This window comes from Tupaia chinensis, unplaced genomic scaffold (genome assembly GCF_000334495.1).
Source record: "Tupaia chinensis unplaced genomic scaffold, TupChi_1.0 Scaffold148242_1, whole genome shotgun sequence".
NCBI lineage: Eukaryota > Metazoa > Chordata > Mammalia > Scandentia > Tupaiidae > Tupaia > Tupaia belangeri.
The window spans coordinates 92530-114149 of NW_006208093.1; the positions used below are offsets into that span (position 1 = coordinate 92530).

The window sequence follows — 21620 nt, forward strand, 5'->3', positions numbered from 1 at the left end:
CAGGAAGGCCGATATCAGAGCTGATAATCTATAGTACATGTGGCAAAGGTGACAAGCAATCTGATTTTCATCAGGTTTCTTGGGGCAGGGCCATGCTTTGCTCACCTTTTTATTTCTCTCTCCACCTCTTGTTGGTATCTAATATGAATTATTTGCAGACTCCACTGGTTGGCCAAGGCTAGAAATCCTTTCTGGCCACATTATTCATCTCCAAAGTTGTTTCTGGTGTTGTCTCCTTTCCCATATTTATCCCTCTAGAATCTTCCTGGAGACTTCTTATGTCCCACCTGAAACTGCCTGAGACTCCAGAATCCACTTGATGCTCAACAAGAATGGAAACAAATGTAAATTCCGCTGTACCGCATCTGCTGCCTCCCTAGACATTTTTTTTTTTGAGAGTTTTTTGTTATAGGGCACGTGTGCTGGCCAGAGAGAGAGACAGAGAGACAGAGGGTGAGAACACCCCCCCCCCCAGGGTGATGGTGGCCATGCTGCAATCCCTTCTTCTCCATTCTCCTCTTGGGATCTTGGGCATGCACACACACACGCCCAGCGTGAGTTTAAGTCGCCAGGTCTGGGACTTGAACCACGGCTGACTACATGGGAATCAAGCAACATAGCCATGATGCCAACTGCTGGTCCCTGCCTCCCTAGCCTTCTAAGGGTCACATTCATAGTCCAGGAAACTTCACCATGTCAGCCCTAAAGGTAACAATGTTTATGGGTGTTTTTTCCACTTCACAATTTATCACTCTTTGGTAAAATGGTATATGTCTCCCTGAATCCCATAAAGACTACTTTTTTTTTTTAAAGAATACAATGTTTTAACAGTTTTTTAAAAAATTATTTAATTTAATTATTCATTTATTTTAATTTGACCAGAGAGAGATACAGAGAGAGAGAGAGAGAGAGAGAGAGAGAGAGAGAGAGAGAGAGAGAAAGCGAGAAAGCAAGCCACCAGGGGTCTGGTACTTGCACCAGGGGTCTGGTACTTGAACCGTGGTTGGCCATGTGGGAGTGTCCAGCACCTTAACCACCACGCCACCTGCTGGTCGCTATAAAGACTACTTTTTTAGGGTCTTGTTTTTTGTGACGCTCCTTGTACAAGTAAAAATAGTAATATCAAATAAAATTTTTATGCTTTTTCTTCTGTTAACATAGCTTTTATCAGTTTATTTCATAGGCTTTAGTAACTGAATATAAGAGAGTACAGACGTTTTTCTTTCTCTATGTTGGGAACATAGAGACTAAGAACCACTTTCTCTTTGAATTGATTTGAAAATGAAGCTTTTGAGCAGTAAACATGCTAGGTCTTTCTAAGTCTGGATCTCTGGACTTGATCTTTAGAGGCCCATAGTAAGGTGTTATTAGGATGAGTTTGTCATTCATAATGATTAATTGATTTTGCTGTGCTTCCTTGCCTCTAAGGTGCTGCCCCTTGTTTCTTGTGTCCTGGTGTCACCCCTGGGCTGCTGGTGCAGGAACAGAGCCCAGCGCTTGGTAACCACAAGATAGCTCAAGTCTCCCCACCACAGCCCTGTTTAAGCCCAGTGCCCCATTGGTGAAATGACCCTCCAGCATGGCACAGGAAAGCCCCCACAGAAGTATTTCCAGGATGTCTGATCAGTCTGGCAAGTCAGGGCCCTATCAGAGGTTTTGCCAAGAGATATGACCTGCCACACCGGTCTGTAAACCAGGTCCAGCCACATCAGGGTGATTGCTGTATTTTGGAGGAACATAAATCTGGATGCCCAGATAGTTCTCTTGATGTTTGGTCTTTTAATTTAGGAAGGATTTTTCACTTTTCTTCCTGCTTCTTTTTTTTTTTTTTCAGCTGGTTCTTACATATGCTCCAGCCTAGCCTCTTTATCGTGTGAGCTGCAGAAGGCACGTTCTCCCCCCAGCCCCTCCCATTGCTCCCTTCCCATTCGATTACATCTTTCCTCAGTAATGGGGTTTTGACTGGCCTTTTGTATAATGCTAAGCCAGAATGAGACAAGAATATTCTCCCCTTATTTTTATCAGGTGCTTTTATTTTCTGAGCTGTTTTTGTAAGTGTGCATGTTTCTGATTTTGCTCCTGGTTGGGAAAGGGGCCCTGGTATTCAGGGAGAAAATTGAATGCCCTGGTATGTCAATTGGTCTTTAAAAGAAATAAGCGAAAGTTGATCAGATGCTGAAACTCAGGGCCAAAGCAGAGCTGCCTCCCGAGAGGCCAATCAATTTCAATTAAGGAGATGAAAAGTCCTGAGCAGAGAGAGGCCTGGTCACATGATTGTGAATGCCTTACTCCTCCAGCATCCTGAAAGCAGGCAGTGGGCCCCGGAAGTGCTGGACTGTGTTCTTTGGGCCAGTGTCAAGATAGCAAACAATAAGGAGGGAGAACAAAAAGAAAAGCTAGTTGAAGGGGCTGTTTTCTTGGCGGGCCCAGTTTGGGCAGGATCTTCTTCCTTATGTAGGGCTGACTTGCCAGGTGTGGGATGTTTAGCAGCACTGTCGTCAGCCCATTAAGTATCAGAGTGGTCCTGGACCCAAGTCACTGTGCCAACCAACCCAAACCCAACCCAAACAAATTGTGTGCCCCTACACACTTCCTAGTGGACAGACTCACCCTTGGTACCCCAACAGCTCTGCCCCAAATCTGCTCTAGAGATGGAGAGGAGGCCCTCTACACCTCGCAGGTGGAGAGCTGATTTTTCCAGGTCTGCAGCCTCTTAGACTAGGCATTGTGGAGGCATTTCTCATTGGATTCCTGGTCTTAGTGACCAGACCACAGAGGGCCCAGGGTCCAGGTGATGGAGGAGGGAGCTTGGCAGACTGGCATGGGTGGGGCTGAGATAGAGGGGGAATAAAGGAGCTTTGGTATCACATAGATCCAGGGCTGAACCAAGGCCAAACCTCTTTCAGGCATTGCATTGGCCCTGAGCTTCAGCATGCAATCAGCATTGCTTATTTCCTTGTAAGACCGATAGACATGCATCACACACCATCTGACCTGAGCCCAGGCATCCAAGTGAGTTTCACTTTCTGGATTGATAAAACGGATCTGCTACCTACTTAACAGGGCTTTTGCCAGGCTCACGGGAGGCAATGCATATGTGTAAAGTACGTAATGCTGTCTAGCCACCCTCTGCTGCAGATGCCCATGTGACCATAGTAACGCTGGGCAGGCATGATACACTCAACTCCCGGATGCTATGGCCTCAATGCTTATATCTCCTCCCAGAATTCATAAGTTGAAATCCTAACCCCCAGGGTGACACTATTAGGAGGTGAGGCCTCTGTAAGGTGAGTAGGTCACAAAGATGGAGCCCTCATAAATAGGGTTAGTGCCCTTATAAAAGAGGTCCCAGAGAGACCCTTCACCTCTTCAACCATGTGAGGGCACAGCTAGAAGGAGTTCTGACCCAGAAAGCAGGCCCATATTAGATACTGAATATGCCCTCATCCTGGGCTTCCCAGTCTTTAGAAGTGTGAAAAATATATTTCTATTATTGATGAGCAATCTAGTGCATGGTATTTTGCTACATCGGCCCAAAGAGACTAAAACACAGAGCTGGTGGCTTCCGCAGAAGCCAAGAAATCAACAGTACTGTGATGATTTGATAAACACGCTTTATCAACTATGAACGCTATGAAAATATCGAGTGTGTGTGGCAGGACGAGGCTGGGGGACAGGAGGGAGAACAGCTGAGCAGGAGTGTGCAGGGATTCGAGCAGGGACTGAGTTGGGCCTTGACGCTGATCTGAGGGCAGGAAGGAGGAAGAACATTTCAGGAGGAGAAGTCCCATGAGGCTGACCCAAACCACAGATGTTTGCTGAGCAGGAAAGCTAAGTGGGCTGGGGTAGGAGACAGTCGAGGCCTGTGGACAGAAGTATAGGCTTTCTGAGCAAATGAGCAAAAGACAAAAGCCCAAAACCAGTTGCCTTGCCTTGGGGTGAGACCCACTTTAGGGACTAATTATTCATGACAGGGCTTCTTCCTTCTCACTGCTGCTTATCTTTTGGCTGCTTGCCTGTGAACAGAGTAGCCTAGAGAATGAAAGGGGAAGTGTGAGGCTCCTTTCAGTCTAGGTGGCTGTTTTGTTAGCTAAAGGACAGGAGAGGACATTGTGGAGAGAAACTGCTTCAAGACATGAAGTCACAGAGCACCAGGCAGAGATCACCCTGGGCTTATTGGCGGGGCCATCTCCTCTGTTCCATCAGGAGGTCCTTCTCCACCCTCAGCCTCGCTCCTAACTTTTTTCATCCAAGATAATTGAGAAAGGAATAACTGGAGCTACAGGCTTAGGTTTGTAGAGAAGCACTGGAATAGCCATTTATAAACTCTTACAGCATCTGGGCCCTCATTTTTAAAACCAACAACCAACTAAGCCTTGTGCAGATGCATTATATAAAGATGTTTTTCTTGATACAAATTTATTTTGCAAATGTGGAAAACTGGAACTTCCTGTGTATTTTGAAGAGGAGGGAAACTACCGCTATATGGAGCTGAAAAGATTGCTAAGGATGAAGTAGAAGCGTTTTCGAAAGAAATCCTTTGCTGGAGATGGGGACAATGTTGTGAAAGGGAAGGGACTGTGAACCTTTGGGCCCTTCTTGAGGTGGAACCTGCTAGGGTGACTGGGCTCAAGCAGGCCTGAGGGAACAGCAGCAGGACCAGATTATTATTTTTTTTTTTGAGAGGTTTTCGCTATAGGGCGCGTGCGCTCACCAGACAGACAGAGAGAGACATAGAGACAGAAAGCGAGAAATCACCCCCCAGGGGGGATAGTCACGCAGCAATCCCTTCTCTTCCATTCTCCTCTTGGGATCTTGGGCACGCACGCACACGCGCCCTGCATGAGTTTTAAGTCACCGGGTCCGGGACGCGAACCGCGGTCGACTACATGGGAGTTCAGCGACATAGCCATTATGCTAACTGCCAGTTCCCAGGACCGGATTCTTATTAAGACCTCCTAGTTATGCCCTCGTACGACCCTGCCTTGGTGCATGCAGAAAGAGAGGAGTCTCCGTCTTTTCCTCTCCCTGTAAGGACTCTAATCCATCATGGAGGTTCCATCTTCAGGACCTCAACCAAACTTAGTCATCTTCCAAGGGTCCCACTCCAAATACCATCACATTGGAGGTTAGTGCTCCAACACATGAAATTTGGGGTTATATGGGCTAGTAGGTGGTGTGGTGGTTTAAGGTGCTGGACTCCCACATGGTTGACCATGGTTCAAGTCTAAGACCTGGAGGCTTGCTTTCTCATTTTCCCTCTCACTTTCTCTCTCTCTGGTGAGGGTATGTGCCATATGGCAAGTTTTTTAAAAATAATAAAATCAATTAAAAAAAAAGAAATTTGGAGTGATACGCCCAGTCCGTAACAGCCAGTGAAGGCATGTGACTGAAACTGCACATAAACGATGAAGCAGGAGTAAGCCAGTTTTGCCTTCTCGAAGACTGTTAGAGTTAACAGAGTTTCCAGTTCTTTTGCAGCTTGAGTATGCACAGGACTTGAGTGTGGCAGGAACCAAGATTTCCCCACTTACAGAACCAATGATCTCTGGAAGGTTACAAGGTTCTTTTCCCATAATCAAATAGTTTTCCTGATGACCTCCAACCGACCAGTGATAACTGGAACAACTCTCTTTGGATAAAAGCGAAACTCCGTGGACATCCTTCTCTGATAAGAGCAGAAAGAGGCCTGGACCTCAGTCTGGTTTCAGCCAACTTTATAAAGGCACATAAGAGGTTTGAGCCCTCTGGCTTCTTTTCTGAACTAGAGAGCTAAGTTTCTTTACATTTCAATGTAAAATCTCTGTCCCAAAGTGAACATGTGATGCATGTTATTTTATGTACAGTCACTGCGTAGGCACTAAATATTCATGAAATTCCTTTTGCTTTCTCTCACTCCCCTCCCCAACCTCTTAAAACTTGCTCAGACCTAAGAGTGGGGAGATAGATTTGAGCATGCCTTCTATTTCCTTGCTAGCCAGCTTTGTAATAAAGCTTTTATTTCTTAAGACCCAGTGAAAAGATTGGCTTCTACATGTATTTGGCAATGAGCCTATTGCTTGGTAACACAGTCAGAAATCCAGCAGCATTTCTGGGGTCTTCCATGCCTAAGGGGGCACACCTGGGAGTCAAGGGGAACTCAAGAAGAAACAGCATTTAGGATAGCAGTGAGCACCTTGTGCGTGGTGGTGGTGGTGGGGATATCTTAGGGCAGGCTTCCTAGCAGCATTCAGGTGAATGTGGTTTGTTGAAGCTAGAAGAAGTGAGAGAGGGCAAGGGAAGGAGTCTGATCTCCCATGGAGCTCCGAAATGTGAACTGCAGCATAGAGGTGTCCTACTTTGAGGCAGGAGGTAGGCTTCCTCAGTTGTTCATTGCCTGAGGATACTGGGCTGGGGGCAACTGCTGTGGAGGTTCCCAGACCTGAGGCCAATCCCTGGAGAGGCAGAAGTCAACACTCATGGCAGCTGGTGGAGGGAGTGCCGGCAGGTGATGGGGGCCTGGATAGGGCCCTATAGCCTCCACTGCAGAAGCAAGTATGGACTGAGGCCTCCTCATCTAAGCACTTGGAATGTGGATCATGCTCTTTTTAAAAAATATTTATTTAAGTTTATTTATTTATTCACTTTTTAAAATTTGATCAGAGAGAGACACAGAGAGGGAGAGAGTAAGTGAGAAAGCAAGCTACCAGGTCCAGGATTTGAACCGTGGTTGGCCATGTGGGAGTGTCCAGCATCTTAACCACCATGCCACCTGCTGGTCCCCATGGATCATGCTCTTATTCTGGGGTGGCCCAGTGAGGTAATATCAACCTTCCATTTACCTGTTTATAAAACCACTTATAAAGAAAGGAAATCAACCAGGTTATGGTTCCAGTGTGTTAAAATTGTCAATGTATTTGAGTGGGACAGTTGGGTTTGGTGTGTTTATGAAAATAATTCCAATATGTTTAAAAATTAAATGTAAGTCAAATGCTTCTGGAAGCCCTGAAACATCTCTTCCACAAATGAATATTTCAAAACTCATTTCAGCAGAGCCTAGGCTAGAGAAGGAAAACTAAGCTATATCTAATCATAGTAACAGTTAACACTCACTCGCTACACGGCAGGTACTGTTCTAAACACTCCCATATATAACCCTCAAGGTAGGATTATTATCATCTCCATCTTACAGATGATAATATCAAGGGGCAGAGGCTTAAATGATTGGCTAAAGGTTACATCATTAAACCAGAGCTAGAAGTTCATGTGATGATTCCTAAGGGGGCAGTTTTCATTGGTGGGGCTCACATCCTACCTCGTAGCCTGGGCTGTCCCCTCTACAAATGTAGCCAGATGGAGAGGGTTCCTGCATCTCCCGGCCCTGGGTCTCTCCATCTCTCCTTTTTCTTTCAGATTTTTGCCATAGGGCACATGAGCTCATGGGAGAGATGGAGAAAAGGAAGGTGAGAAATCCCTCCTCAGGGGAACCAGCAGTTAGCGTAATGGCTATGTCGCTGGACTCCCAAGTAGCCGACCGCGGTTCACATCCCGGACCCGGTGGCTTAAGATTCACGCTGGGCACGTGTCCGTGCATGCCCAAGATCCCGAGAGGAGAATGGAGGAGAAGGGATTGCGGTGTGACCATCCCCCCTGGGGGGTGATTTCTCGCTTTCTGTCCCTATGTCTCTCTCTGTCTGTCTGGCAAGCGCACACGCCCTATAGCAAAAACCTCTCAAAAAAAAAAAAAATCGCTCTTCAGAAGGAATGGCCAAGCTGCAATCCCTTCTCATCCATTCTCCTCTCAAGATTTTGGGATGGCACACACATACACACACACACGCACACACACACACTTGGCGTTTCTTAAGCCGCTGGCTGGGTCCAGGACTTGAACTGTAAAGCTGCGCATATAGGATCTAGCACCTTAACTACCACTCCACCTGCTGGCCCTCCATCTCTCTTTATGCCTCCTTTGTCAGTGACTGAGGGCTCTGGATAGTGCTTCTTAAACTATTTGTGGGGAAGGTCCAATTTTTAAATTTGCAATGAGTCCTGATGTGTTATGAGAAAAATGAACTTTTTATATAAAAGAGATGTGCAAAATACAAACCAAATTCTTTTTTATTATTAGATTTTACTGACTTAGGCTTGCTCTCTGAAATTTGTACAGATTGCTCTCTGGTCTTCTTCCCCTTTGTTACCTTGGGATGAGGAAGTCTCAGGTTCAGGACTCCCAGCCATAGAAGGATGGTGATATGGCTACGTCTCTAACAGGATAACAGCACAGGACTTAGAGTTGGTCTCTCAAAGTAGACCTATCTACCTCAAATGTGAGCTGGAACTTGGAGCAAGTTCGTAACCCACACATGCCTCAGTTTCTCTATCAGGCAAACGGAGATGATAATACTTCCACTCAGGGAGGTTCTGAAGGTGAGTTGAAAGCACTTAGCGCAGTGACTTGTGATTCTCTTTTCCTCCTTCTCCACAAAAAGACTCAAAGTTGGGCCCCAGTGAACAGGTAGAACTCAGAGGAGGGTAGTGTGGCTACATGCTTTGCAAGAACAACATGGCCTTGAATGAAATCACTGGACTTCAGGATGGAGGGTCTGAGGGGGCACAACCTGTACAAGTTCAAATGTAAGTGAAGACTGCTGGCGAAACTTCCCCCAGGAAGAGACTTGTTGAAAGAAAGGAGGTCAAGTCAACCTCTCAGTCCTGCTGGCCAAGAAGGCTCAAACTTCAAGTCTTCCACTAAGGTTTTCTGGTGAAGGAAACCCTATCCAAGGAGGAGACTAAAGCTTTGGGCTTACCCAGTTCCCGCACGGTATCTTAGACATGGGGCATGGGATGTCTGATTTCTGGAGTAGCACAGTTAACTTCAGAAGCACAATCTTAGGGCATGGAGCTGAATGTCAGGGGACTTGGGACCACTGAATAATCAGGTGCAAGGTGTCAGCAAAGACCTTAAATAAAATAAGGTAAAATAACAAAGTACTACAGACTGGGTGGTTAAAAATGACAGAAATATATTTTCTCACGTTTCTAGAGGCTGCACGTTTAAGATCTCTCCTTAACTTGGAGAGGGCTGTTTTCTCTTTGTGTGTTGACAATTCTTCATGTGTGTCTTTGTCAAAATCTTCCTCCTATGATTAGGACACCAGTCTGTAGGATTAGGGTTAGGGCCTATGCTAATGACCTAATTTTTACTTAATTTTCTCTGTAAAACCCTGTCTCTAAACATGGTCCATTTGGAGGTACTGGGGGGATGTAAACATATGAATTCTTGGGAGTTGGCAGGGGCACACTATTCAGCCATGGCCACCTGGCTTTAGTTTCATCAGCAGTAAAATAAGGGATGAGTCAGTGATCACCTGATCTTGAGGATGTTAAAGTTCAGCCTAGAACCATGCTCAAATTTTCAAATGCTGCTGAACGTGAGATTTAGGCTTGCCATGTAATCCTTCCAGATTAAAATTTACTTGTAATGCACAGATAATAAAAATGACATCTATTTATCTCCCTAGGTGTTCTGAGCCTTAAGCTATGGTTGCAGTAATGATGCATTCCAAAACTGAACAAATTAGTCCTTATGACACTCGACCCAGAGGCAAACCAACAACAAAAATCAAGCTTTCAAACCAACAAGAGAAGACAAGATTGTAATGCCTTCATAACAACGTTGCTTTATCGATGCAATGCAAGGAAAACTATGTTAGAATCTATCGATTCTCTTTGAAATCTAATAATGCGCTTTATTCAGATCTTATTCACAGGCCACTTCCTCCATGGGTCTTTCACAGGAAGTGAAATTGGCCTGTTACAAACAGAATTGGCTCTACTGTCCTTTGAAATCACAGAAATAGATGTGTTTTAGAGCACAAAAGAAGGACACCAAGCTTTCTTTGAGAAACAAGGCTTATTTGGAAAAATACATCTCACTTTAGACAAAATTGAAAGCACACCGAACTTTAGATTTATTTGTTTACAGAGTCTTTCTGGGGGCTAATCAGTTTTAGAACTGGTTCTTATTGGCACCAGTAAGCCAATAAAAAATCCAGAAGAGACGAAGTATCACAACAACTCAAAGAAACAAGGTTGTTCAGTGTTCTTTTTTTAAAAGAAGCAAATCAATATTTCTACTGCCAAGTCAAATTATTTATACATATTCTGTAGGTTTTGCATCCTCCAAATTTATTAGCATTCAGATTATGATAAACTGTACCTGACTTCCTTGTGAAAAATCATCTTGAGAAAGATTTTTTTCCCCCAGTGGGAAAATATGTAGATGACACCTGGTGGGTTATCGAAGCCAGAAAAACCCAGTAGACTAGAGAGGCTGGGGCTTTAGATGTCACGATGGATGGTGAAAAATTTTAGCTATGGGGCAGTGTTACATCAAATTATTTACCTATGATCCTCATTTTTTTCATCTCTGGCATAGGTTCCAAACTCAGGATTTTCTGTAAATATTAAATGGGATAATACATGCAGAGAGTTCTGAACGAGCCCTCCCAGGGTTAAGAATCCAATAAATGTCAGCTTTTATATCATCATTATTACAGAGAATCTTTGCATGCTTATATTTCATCTGGTGGAAAGAATTAAATTTGTTGGGGAAAAAAAAGGAGTAAGTCTCAGAATTGCTTAGCATGTGCTCTCTACCAGTTCTTTTTTTTTTTTTTTTTTTTTTGAGAGGTTTTCGCTATAGGGCGTGTGCGCTCACCAGACAGACAGAAACATAGAGACAGAAAGCGAGAAATCACCCCCCAGGGGGGATGGTCACGCCGCAATACCTTCTCCTCCATTCTCCTCTCGGGATCTTGGGCACGCACACTCGCCCGGCGTGAGTTTTAAGCCACCGGGTCTGGGACACGAACCGCGGTCGACTACATGGGAGTCCAGCGACATAGCCATTACGCTAACTGCTGGTTCCCATACCCATTGCCCCCACCCCCACCCCAGGACTGCAGGGAGGAGTTGTTTAGTGAGACACAATGGGAACCATGCAGAGGTTTAGCTTTTTCTGCCTCCCATGTGTGGCTTCAGTATTAGGTTTGATATTTTATGAATTCCAAGATCAACAGAACTACCTGAATTAAATAACCAGTGACCAATTCTTTCCCAATCCAGTAATAACAGTTATAATGGTGGGAACCAGCAGTTAGCATAATGGCTATGTCTCTGGACTCCCACGTAGTTGACTGCGGTTTGCGTCCCGGACCCAGTGGCTTAAAACTCACGCCCGGCACGTGTGCATGCGTGCCCAAGATCCCAGGAGGAGAATGGAGGAGAAGGTATTGCGGCGTGACCATCCCCCCTGGGGGGTGATTTCTCGCTTTCTGTCTCTATGTCTCTCTCTGTCTGTCTGGAGAGCGCACACGTCCCATAGCGAAAACCTCTAAAAAAAAATAACAGTTATAATGGTAATTACTATTCTTTTATCAATATTACTATGTCACACTGTAGAGCAGAAAACAGAAGTTGAGATAATGACCATTGAAAAGAAGGAGTCCATTAGGATTAAGATGTGGATGTCCCTCTAAAATTCACAGTTGCAATCCTAACTTTCAATGAGATGCTATTAAGAGGGGGGTCTCTGGGATGTGATGAGGACATGAGAATGGGGCCCTCATGATGAGATTAGTGCCTTTATAAGAGACAGGAGAGAGATTGCTTCTCTGCTCTGCACCATGTGAAAACACAGTAAGAAAAAGTCCCTTCTAGAAACCAGGAAGAGAGTTCTCGCCAGAACCCAACCACATTGGCATCCTGATCACTAACGTCCAGCCTCCAGAGCTGTGAGAAATAAATGTTGTTTAAGTCACCCAATCTACAGAAATGGTTATCATGTCCAGGACTGACAAGGGCAATGATTGTTCCAAAAACTGAGACATCTTTTTTTCCCCCTTCTGACTCTTAGGTACCATCATAGGAAAAATTATCCCACATCATAGAAAAAAATATCTTTTTTATTCCCCTTCTGACTCTTAGGTACATCATAGAAAAAAATATCCCACACTCCATGAGGGTCTTATACTGAGCTTCACCCCTAGCATTCAGCCAACCGCAGACCATAGGCAAGCGTGTTCCTGGTGGACTCAGGTTTTCAGACTTGTACTGGGAACCTTCCTCTGTGGGATTCCGTCACAGAGCTCTGTGTTTACCACTGTGCCACCATTTTCAGTCCCCATTTATTTTATTTAATATTTCCTGTCTATAGTTGGTAGAATCTGTCAATGTAATGGATATGGAGGACTGACCATATTGTATGTTTCAAAATTACTAAGTGAATAAATTTCAAATGTTCTCACTACAAAAAATAATAAGCCTATGAGGTAATGAATATGTTAAGTAGCTTGATTTAATCAGTTCATGGTGTGTGTGTGTGTGTGTGTGTGTGTGTGTGTGTATATATATAGATATAGATATAGATATCAAAACACCACTTTGTAACATATACTTATATATAATTATCACTTGCCAATTAGAAACAAATGAACAAAAACAGTTCCAGCTATGGTGGTGTGCAGGTAGCAATACCGTTTGGGAAGCTGAAAGCCACATGGGAAACTTAGATTCAAGTTCTGGGACAACCTGAACATGCAAGGTACTTGGGTAGATATCCAAAAGAACTGAACAAATATGTCCACACAAACACTTGTACACAAATGTTCAGAGCAGCATCACTTATAATAGCCACAAGGTGGAAAAAAACCAAAGGTTTATCACCTGATAAATGGATAAACAAAGTGAGGTATATTCATATCATGGAATATAATTGGGCAATAAGAAGCAATGGGCAGACCTTGAAATATTATACTAAGTAAAAAAACAACCAAAAAAAAAAACCCCCCAAAAAAAGAGACCACACATTATATGATTCCATTTATACGAAATGTCTAGAATAGACAAATCCATACAGACAGGAAGAAATCTGTAGTGAGAGGGTAGAAATTCTGGGGGTGACTGCTAAAAACAACAACCAAAAAAAAATCCAAAAAAAACCCAAGAGACCACACATTATATGATTCCATTTATACGAAATGTCTAGAATAGACAAATCCATACAGACAGGAAGAAATCTGGAGTTGCCTACGGCTGAGAGGGTAGAAATTCTGGGGGTGACTGCTAACAGGTACAGGGATTCTTTTGAGGTGATTGAGATGTTCTGGAATTGGATCATGATGATGATTGCATGATTGTCTGAAGACACTAAGAGCCAGTGAATTTCATACTTTGAAATGGTGAATTTTGCTGTATATGAATTATTTCTGGAAAAAATTTAGTGATGCTTAATGTGGAAAATAAGAGAAATAAACAAAAATCACAATGGCCACATTCAGAGATAATTGCTGCAAATGTCCCTATGCAGGTCCTCTCAGATGCATATGCAAATACATACATTCTTGAAAAATAAGACGGGATCCTGCATCCTGTACTCCTTGGTAGAAGTTCTATTTTTACATTGCTATTACTTTCCTTTCTTTAAACATCACCTTTCTAAATGTCAGTGGCTTCCAGCTTTAAGTCTTCTCAAATAGGTTGCCTTTCCACACGTCTGTACCAAGATTCATTGCTTTTTGTCCCCACTCTTCTTAATGAGGACTTTCCAAACTAACCTGCCTACCTCAGACCAGCAGAGTACTCTTTGGTGGCTGGTGTTACAACTTGACCAGTGTTAAATTATATTTCCTGAACACCTATGATTTTAATAGCATCGATTCCTAAATCCACATTTGTACCTTGACCTCTATCCCATATTCTAAGTCCTGCATCTCCACACGTCTGCTGGATATTCCCACTTGGACCTGCATCCTCACTGACATTATTGTGTGGCTAACATCGGACTCATTATCCCCTTCTGGGCTCCAGCCTGGCACAGTGGAGGATGTGCTGAGGGTTGGATCTTCACACTGAACCTTTCTGATTCAAGTAAAAGTTCTTGAAAGCCATGGAAACCTAGTCTCTAACTTGGACAGAAAAGAATATATGGAGGGACATGTGGTAGCCCACATAACAGGTAGAAGGAAGGCTGGGAGCCAGATTTGGAAAGAGGCAGGGAAGAAGAACTTTCAGGCTGCTCAGTGGGACCCACGATAAGGCTGAGCCCTGAGCACCATGGGGCAGGACATTTGCCGGCCCTGTGTCCTGTGCTGCTGTGTGGGAAAGGACATGTCCCCACATTTCTCGGTGGAAGGCAGGATGCTGTTCTACCAATAACTCTGAGGAATGGGAGGGAAGTCAGATGTCGGGCAGCTCAAGGAAGAACAGCAGATGCCCACGTTGCTAAGCCTTAGATTCCTTACCCAAGCAAATGGAGAGAACAATTTTCCTACTCCACTCATGGGATTGTGAGGAAGACAGAGTATTTTGTAAAGTAATTGTGAGCCACAAGCCATGGCACAACAATATACTGTACTGACTATAAAATGAAGATTCCCCTCCAACCTCTGTTCTGTTTAGAACCATTTGTACCTTTGTGTCTCTGTGCCTCCATGTCCCCCTTCACGCCCTCACTTCCCCTCAGTACCTTTATTTCCCCCTCATGCCCCATATCCCTCTTGTTCTGCTTGCCAGAAAGACACAGAGAGACAGAGAGACAGAAGGCGAGAAATTACCCCCCAGGGGGGATGACCATGCCGCAATCCCTTCTCCTCCATTCTCCTCTCGAGATCTTAGGCACGCATGCACACATGCCTGGCATGAGTTTAAGCCACTGGGCCTGGGACTCGAACTGCGGGGCACAACAATATACTGTACTGACTATAAAATGAAGATTCCCCTCCAACCTCTGTTCTGTTTAGAACCATTTGTACCTTTGTGTCTCTGTGCCTCCATGTCCCCCTTCACGCCCTCACTTCCCCTCAGTACCTTTATTTCCCCCTCATGCCCCATATCCCTCTTGTTCTGCTTGCCAGAAAGACACAGAGAGACAGAGAGACAGAAGGCGAGAAATTACCCCCCAGGGGGGATGACCATGCCGCAATCCCTTCTCCTCCATTCTCCTCTCGAGATCTTAGGCACGCATGCACACATGCCTGGCATGAGTTTAAGCCACTGGGCCTGGGACTCGAACTGCGGCTGATTACATAGGAGTCCAGTAATATAGGTATTACACCAGCTGCTGGTCCCCCCATATCCCTCTGATGCCTCTATATCCTCTTAGGGCCTCCATATTCAGTTCTATCAGTCTTGTCCATTATTCTCTCACCTCCCTCCTCTCCCTTTCTCTTCCCATCACTATTTACACCCTAGAAATCAGTCCTAGAAAGGAAACCAGGAGTTCCCTCATCTGATTATATATTGGACTCGCCTGGGGCAGTAATTCTGCTCCAGAAGGTCTGCAGTGAGACCTGAAGCTATATTCTTAACAGGCTACAGTAGATATCACAGCAGGAGCAGATCCACTCACTGGACTATTCTAACCAAGTGTGTTATCTGGAACACCTGTCCTGTAGGCAAACAGGAGAATGCTGCATACAACATCTTCCTCTTGGAGATTCACAGTTCAAGACGTCCTGCAGGTACAACACTGTGAAACTGTCCAGGCCAGAATTTCCAAGACTTAGGATATCTCAGAATTCTTGTCCTGTAGCATCATTTAAAATCCCACAGAGAGAGCTTTTCTGAGAACACACTTTGGGAAGCCCTGGCCTATAGAATGAATTTCAGAATTCCTTACATCACTTGTCAGCATCTTCTACCATGTGGCTCCAAGCTCCCGTACTATGCTTCTATGACAACTCCCAACTTTTACCAGTCTTAATGCCCTTCAGACCTCTTTTTAATGAAGAATTATTTTAATTTTATTCATTCATTCATTTATTTTAATCTGACCAGAGAGAGAGAGAGAGAGAGAGAGAGAGAGAGAAAGTGAGAAAGCCAGCCACCAGGTCTGGGACTTGAACCGGGATCAGCTATGTGGGAGTGTCCAGTGCCTTAATCACCACACCACCTGCTGGTCCCCTGCCCTTCAGACTTCTGAGCTCTGTGGATTCCTGCCCTTCCTCACACTGAGTCTCCTTTCACACTGGCTGCTTTACTGGCTGATGACTGCCACCTTCTCTGTGCACATTTTCTTCATCCTTGAGGACTCAGCTTGAGTTCATTCTCCACGGAGCCTTCCAAAGGCCTCTCCAATCTCAGAACTTCTAATTTTGTTGATTATCTGATACATCCTTTTTGCATAACACCATGTAGTACCTCAGGGTCTGTCATTCTACCGAGGTCCGGAAGCTTCTACTGCTTGTTTTTTGGGTTTATGTCCTGTCTCCTCACTTCCCTGTGGAAAGCATGGCCACATCTCAGATTCTTTCAGTCCTCTTTCCTGGTGCAGGGCCTTCTATGCTACAGGTGTACAATAAATAGCTATTGGCTTGGTTAATTTTTTATAAAACATTTATTGTTACTATTTTTAAAAATTGCAATAGGGCATGCATGCTCACCAGAGAGAAACTGAGAGAGAGGAGGAGAGAGAAGAAAAATGAGAAAGTAAGCTGCCAGGTCTGGGACTCAAACCATGGTTGGCCATGTGGGAATCTAGCTCTTACACCACTTTCTGGCCCCTGGTTAATGCCTTTTGGGACTGGTGTTTTTGATTTCTTCTCTAGCTGGTGCTACCTGACCTTGCGGGGACATTTTGGGACTCAGGGTCACTCTGGAGCACAGAGCGATAGTGAAGCCTGGCTAAGCTGGTTATATGATTATCTAGGGCAAGCATGCAATGGGAGAGGAGAGAGAGATCCAGAGGAACACACATCTGGGCCACGCAGGACTTGGGGAAGGAGATGACAGGCTGATGACGTGGCCCTCAGACGGGAGAGCTGTGGTGTCAGATGCTGGTTCTGCTGGTTCTCCCTGTCTTCTATGAACTTCAATCTCAGCAGCTATAAAAGAAGGGGCTGAGAGTCAAACTGTTCCCACCAGCAACAGCTAATCGTCAATGTCCCCATGTTTGACCCAGGGTACTGGCACTTCTAGATGTCACCTAGATCTCTGTAATGTACGGGACAGTAATGTTATCGCAGGGAAAGCTTTGAATTTGCTCTAATTCATTGAGGGAGAGAATTCTCACATTATTATGGTTAGTCACAACTTACTCAAAATCTACTCACAGTTCTGAGGGCCTGGCCATATAAGGGTCTTCAAAAGGTTGATGGGAAAAGTGGATTTTGGACAAAACTATGCATGGATTTCAACTTTTTTGCACCAAAATGAATCTGTCTTCTGAGAGACAGAGAGAGAGAGAGAGAGGATGAAAGGAGAAGGAAGCCTCCCCCACAGGGCATGGTCAAGTTGCAATCCCTTCTCCACTTTTCCCTCCTGTCAGGATTTGGGGCACACTTGCTCATGTGCCCAGCATGTTTCTCAAGCCACTGGGTCTGGGACTCGAACTATGTAGTCAGTTTCACTCGAATCATGTGAAATCCAGATCCCTTTACCACCAGATCCCTTTACCACTAGGCCATGGAAATGGCCCAAGTCATAGTTTAATTCTATTTTTTTCCACAAACTTTGAATTCCCCTCACACTTTCCAACTCTTCTAGAGCTCTAGCTTCCTTTTTTTTTAGAGATTTTTTTTAAAGAATTATTTTATTCATCATTATTTTAAAAATTTAACTAGAGAGAGAGAGAGAAAACAGAAAGTGAAAAAGCAAGCCACAAGTTCCGGGTCTCGAACTGTGGTTGGCCATGTAGGAGTTCAGAACCTCAACCACCACGCCACATGCTGGTCCCTAGAACTTGCCAGAGAGACAGAAAATGAGAAATCACCCCATGGATGGGGGGTGGTCATGTTGCAATCCCTTCTCCTTCATTCTCCTCTCAGGATTTTGGGCATGCACGTACATGTACCTGGCATGTGTCAAGCAACCGGGTTCAGGACTCAAACCGCAGCTGGCCATGTGGGAGTCCAGTGATGTAATCATTACACCATTTGTTTACCGTGTAGCTCCCAACTCTAATGTGCACCAAAATCACCTGGAGGGCTTGTTAGAGCCCACTGGGCCCCTTTCTAGAGTTGCAGAGTTAACAGGTCTGGGAGGGACTGCAGACTTTGAGTTCTAATGGGTTTCCAGGTGATGCTGATGTTGCTGGTCCACTTTGAGGACCAGTGCTCTACAGTACCATCCTCTCCAGCTTCCCCAGCCCTGCCGGCTAGAGCAAGAGTCTCCCCATTCAAGCAAGTGGGGGCTCTCAGTGATGAGAGAGGCTTTTGCCTCCATTTCAGTCTCCTCTTAATTATTTTGGTAGATGACTAGACACTCGAGGGAGAGAGGAAATGAAAGAAAAAAGGTACCAGAGTCAGATAAATGGTAGAGCCAGTATTCAAACTGCTCACTCTGATTGCCAAGCCCCTTCTTTTAATCACTTTGTTATGTTCCCTTGGAAACACATCAATAAAAAACTTGTCAAGTTCAAGACACTATCCACTTCCCAGCCTCTTTCTGATATTGTGGAGGGGATATTTCAAATGAGAAGATTCCAACAGCACACTTAAAACCAGGCTGTGTAACCAGCAGCTTTACCTAGAAGCATATCCTCTAGCATAGAGACCAGGGGTACAGGCTCCAGTTCAAAATGCCGGGGTTTGGATCCTGGTCCTGCCACTTATGTGACTTTGGGCAGTTTTTTAAGCTGTCACTCAGTCTCCTCATCTGTAAAAGGCAGATGACGATAATGGCAGTTCCAGGCTCATAATGGAGATGAACTGAATCGCTCTTGTAAAATACTAATAGCAGTGCTTGGCTTGGAAGAAGCACTCAATAAACATGTGCTTATCTTGGTTCAACACTTGTGCAAATAGAACACAAAGAGCATCGTAAATGTGGCTCATATAGAGCGGGCCCTCACTGGGATTATTCTGGACACTTCTCTCCACTAATAAAGCTACTTTTTTCTCTTTTTGGAGAGGTTTTTGCTACAGGGCATGTATGCTCGCCAGAAAGACAGAGTCAGAGAGATGGAAAGCAAGAAACCATCCCCTAGGGGGATGACCACGCCGCAATCCCTTCTCCTCCATTCTCCTCTCGGGATCTTGGGCATGCACGCACATGCGCCTGGCGTGAGTTTAAGCCACCGGGTCCAGGACGCGAAGCATAGTCGACTACATGGGAGTTCAGCGACATAGCCACTACGCTAACTGCTGGTCCCTCCACTAATAAAGCTACTTGAGAGAGCAAAAAATGGGGGAGCTGAAGTCATTCTGTCTAGGTTCAAATCGTGGCTACTACTTCATCGATGGTTTTGAGGATGATCTGAGATTGCTGGTAGGAGTAAAGCATTAGCGCAGCAGTATGCACTGTATCCAGCTCACGTGATCCAGTACCCAAACGTGTGTCTTCCCAAAGCACATCACCATTCCGGTCAGGGTAGCAAGGCAGAGGTGAACAAGAAGCCCAGAAGAGAATGGACTATCCTGGCCTGAGGGGTTAGGCTCTTGGACTAATTTGTTAACAACAACCCTCCCTGTTTTATTTTTCTTAGTCTTTCCGTCCAAATCCCTAAGGCCCTGCTGTGATTGGTTTTTGAACTGATGTGTCAAATAAAATGCACTTTCACCTCACATGGGTTTCTTCTCGACTTGCAACTAATATATTTTTAATAGAGCACTGTCTCCAGTTTCCTTTAAAGCTAGAGAGGATGTCCTTTTCCTGTTAAGTTGCAGAATGATTTATTTTTCCTTCAGAGTAAAGCATTAACCTCCTGGGTCCTGTAAATAGACTTGACATACATATTATCAGAGTCACAAGGACCTGGGAGCTGAAGTTTCCATGGGAGCTGATGTGATCCTTGAGAAACCCCAGAATATCAAAGGTATTCCAAGATATTTCAGATTTTCCTACAGCGAGCATTACAAATACATGGTTATGTACACCTCTGAGCCTCTCTTCCTTTACTTATACTTATTTCTTTTTAGAAAATGAGTTATGTTCACTTTAGAAAACTTAAAACATGCAAATAATTTTTAAAAATCACATGTAATTCTACCACCCAGAGAGAAGTACTATTCACAACTTCCTTCTATTCTTTTTTCTGTGCAGGCACATAAGTATTTCTTTTACAAAATGTGATTGGGCTGATGGTTACCTAACTCATTGTCTATTTCTTTTTAAAGCTGTAAGTGGCTGCCAGTGTGTGTGTGTCTATAGGCATGTTGCAATTAGTGTGTGTTTATAGTTAAAATTACAATAACTTTATCAAAATAAATGTGCTTTCAGCTCAGCAGCAGTGGTACAGGCATGAGAGGATGTCACTGTGTGATACTGGAGTTACATGAGAGGCATGGGTTTGGCTCCTGGGTCAACCCAAACACACCAGGCACACACTGGTGGCTAGAAGAGGAATCACGAAGTGGTGACATCCTCAGGGGTAACTGTCTCTCCCTTTCTATGAAATAAAGAAATAAAATAAAATTTAAAACATAAATTAATGTGATTCTGAATTTTAAAAAATATACACCAGTAGGCTGAAAATACTATTTAATGGTAAACAGATCATTAACATCTCTCCATGCCATTAAATAATCTCTTACATTATTAAAAAATAATAAAGAAAAACTTTCCTTCTCATTGCAAAAGCAGCGCATGTTCATTACAGAAAAACTAGGTAAACAACAAGAAGAAAATCTGAAAGTATATAATCTCATCATGCAGAAATAACTGCTATCGACAGTTTGGTGTACATCCTCTTAAGACTTAATTTTCTATGAGTCTATTTTTTTTAGAAATGTATTCTCTTTAGGCCTATATTATTATATTGAATTATTTTATTTAACTTTATTTCTTCTTATTTTTTTAAAAATTTGATCAGAGGTAGATACAGAGAGATGGAAAGTAAGAAAGCAAGCCTCTAGGTCTGGGACTTAAACTCTGGTTGGCCATGTGCTCTTAACCACCACACCACCTGCTGCCTGAATCTATGTACTTTTAAATTTTTTTTAAAAGGCATTGAAGTATGGAACCAGCAGTTAGTGTAATGGCTATGTCGCTGGACTCCCACGTAGTCAACCGCGGTTTGCATCCCGGACCCGGTGGCTTAAAACTCACGCCGGGCGCGTGTGCGTGCGTGCCCAAGATCCCGAGAGGAGAGTGGAGAAGGGATTGCGGCATGACCATCCCCCAGGGGGGTGATTTCTCGCTTTCTGTCTCTCTGTCTCTGTCTGTCTAGCGAGCGCACGTGCCCTATAGTGAAAATCTCTCCAAAAAAAATAAAAAGGCATTGAAGTATGTATTGAGACTTTTTTCCCCCCAATTAATTGCACTGACTGAAATGTATACCACTTAGAAAGACTACATAGAGGGACCAGCAGTTGGCGTAATGGCTATGTCACTGGACTCCCATGTAGTCGAACACAGTTCAAGTCCCAGACCCGGCAGTTCAAGTCCCAGACCCGGAGGCTTAAACTCATACTGGGAGTGTGTGCATGCATGCCCAAGATCCCGAGAGGAGAATGGAGGAGAAGGGATTGCAGTGTGGCCAACCCCCCTGGGGGTATTTTTCACTTTCTGTCTCTCTCTGCCTTTCTGGTGAGAGCACGTGCCCTATAGCAAAAACCTTTAAAAAATAAAAAAGACTACATAGAATTCCATTCTAAGGATTATTATAATTTAAGTTATTGTTGGACATGTAAATTGTTTTC

At 44.2% G+C, this 21620-nt stretch overlaps 1 protein-coding gene across 6 annotated transcripts in view; it reads right to left on the bottom strand.

Annotated features, from left to right (window-relative positions):
- The window catches only part of BEND7 (BEN domain containing 7), a 153446-nt gene that overhangs the window by 24935 nt on the left and 106891 nt on the right, over positions 1 to 21620 (bottom strand). For 2 of the 6 annotated variants that reach the window (XM_006170373.3, XM_014584953.1), the window contains one exon: positions 16514 to 16865. The exons of 2 other annotated variants lie outside the window; for them this stretch is intronic. In XM_006170373.3, the coding sequence (XP_006170435.1) occupies positions 16687 to 16865 (179 nt within the window). In that variant the 3' untranslated portion in view covers positions 16514 to 16686. Of the gene's footprint in view, positions 1 to 16513; positions 16866 to 21620 lie in introns of those variants that run through there. 2 more of the 6 variants (XM_014584955.2, XM_014584954.2) reach the window with 1 other exon arrangement.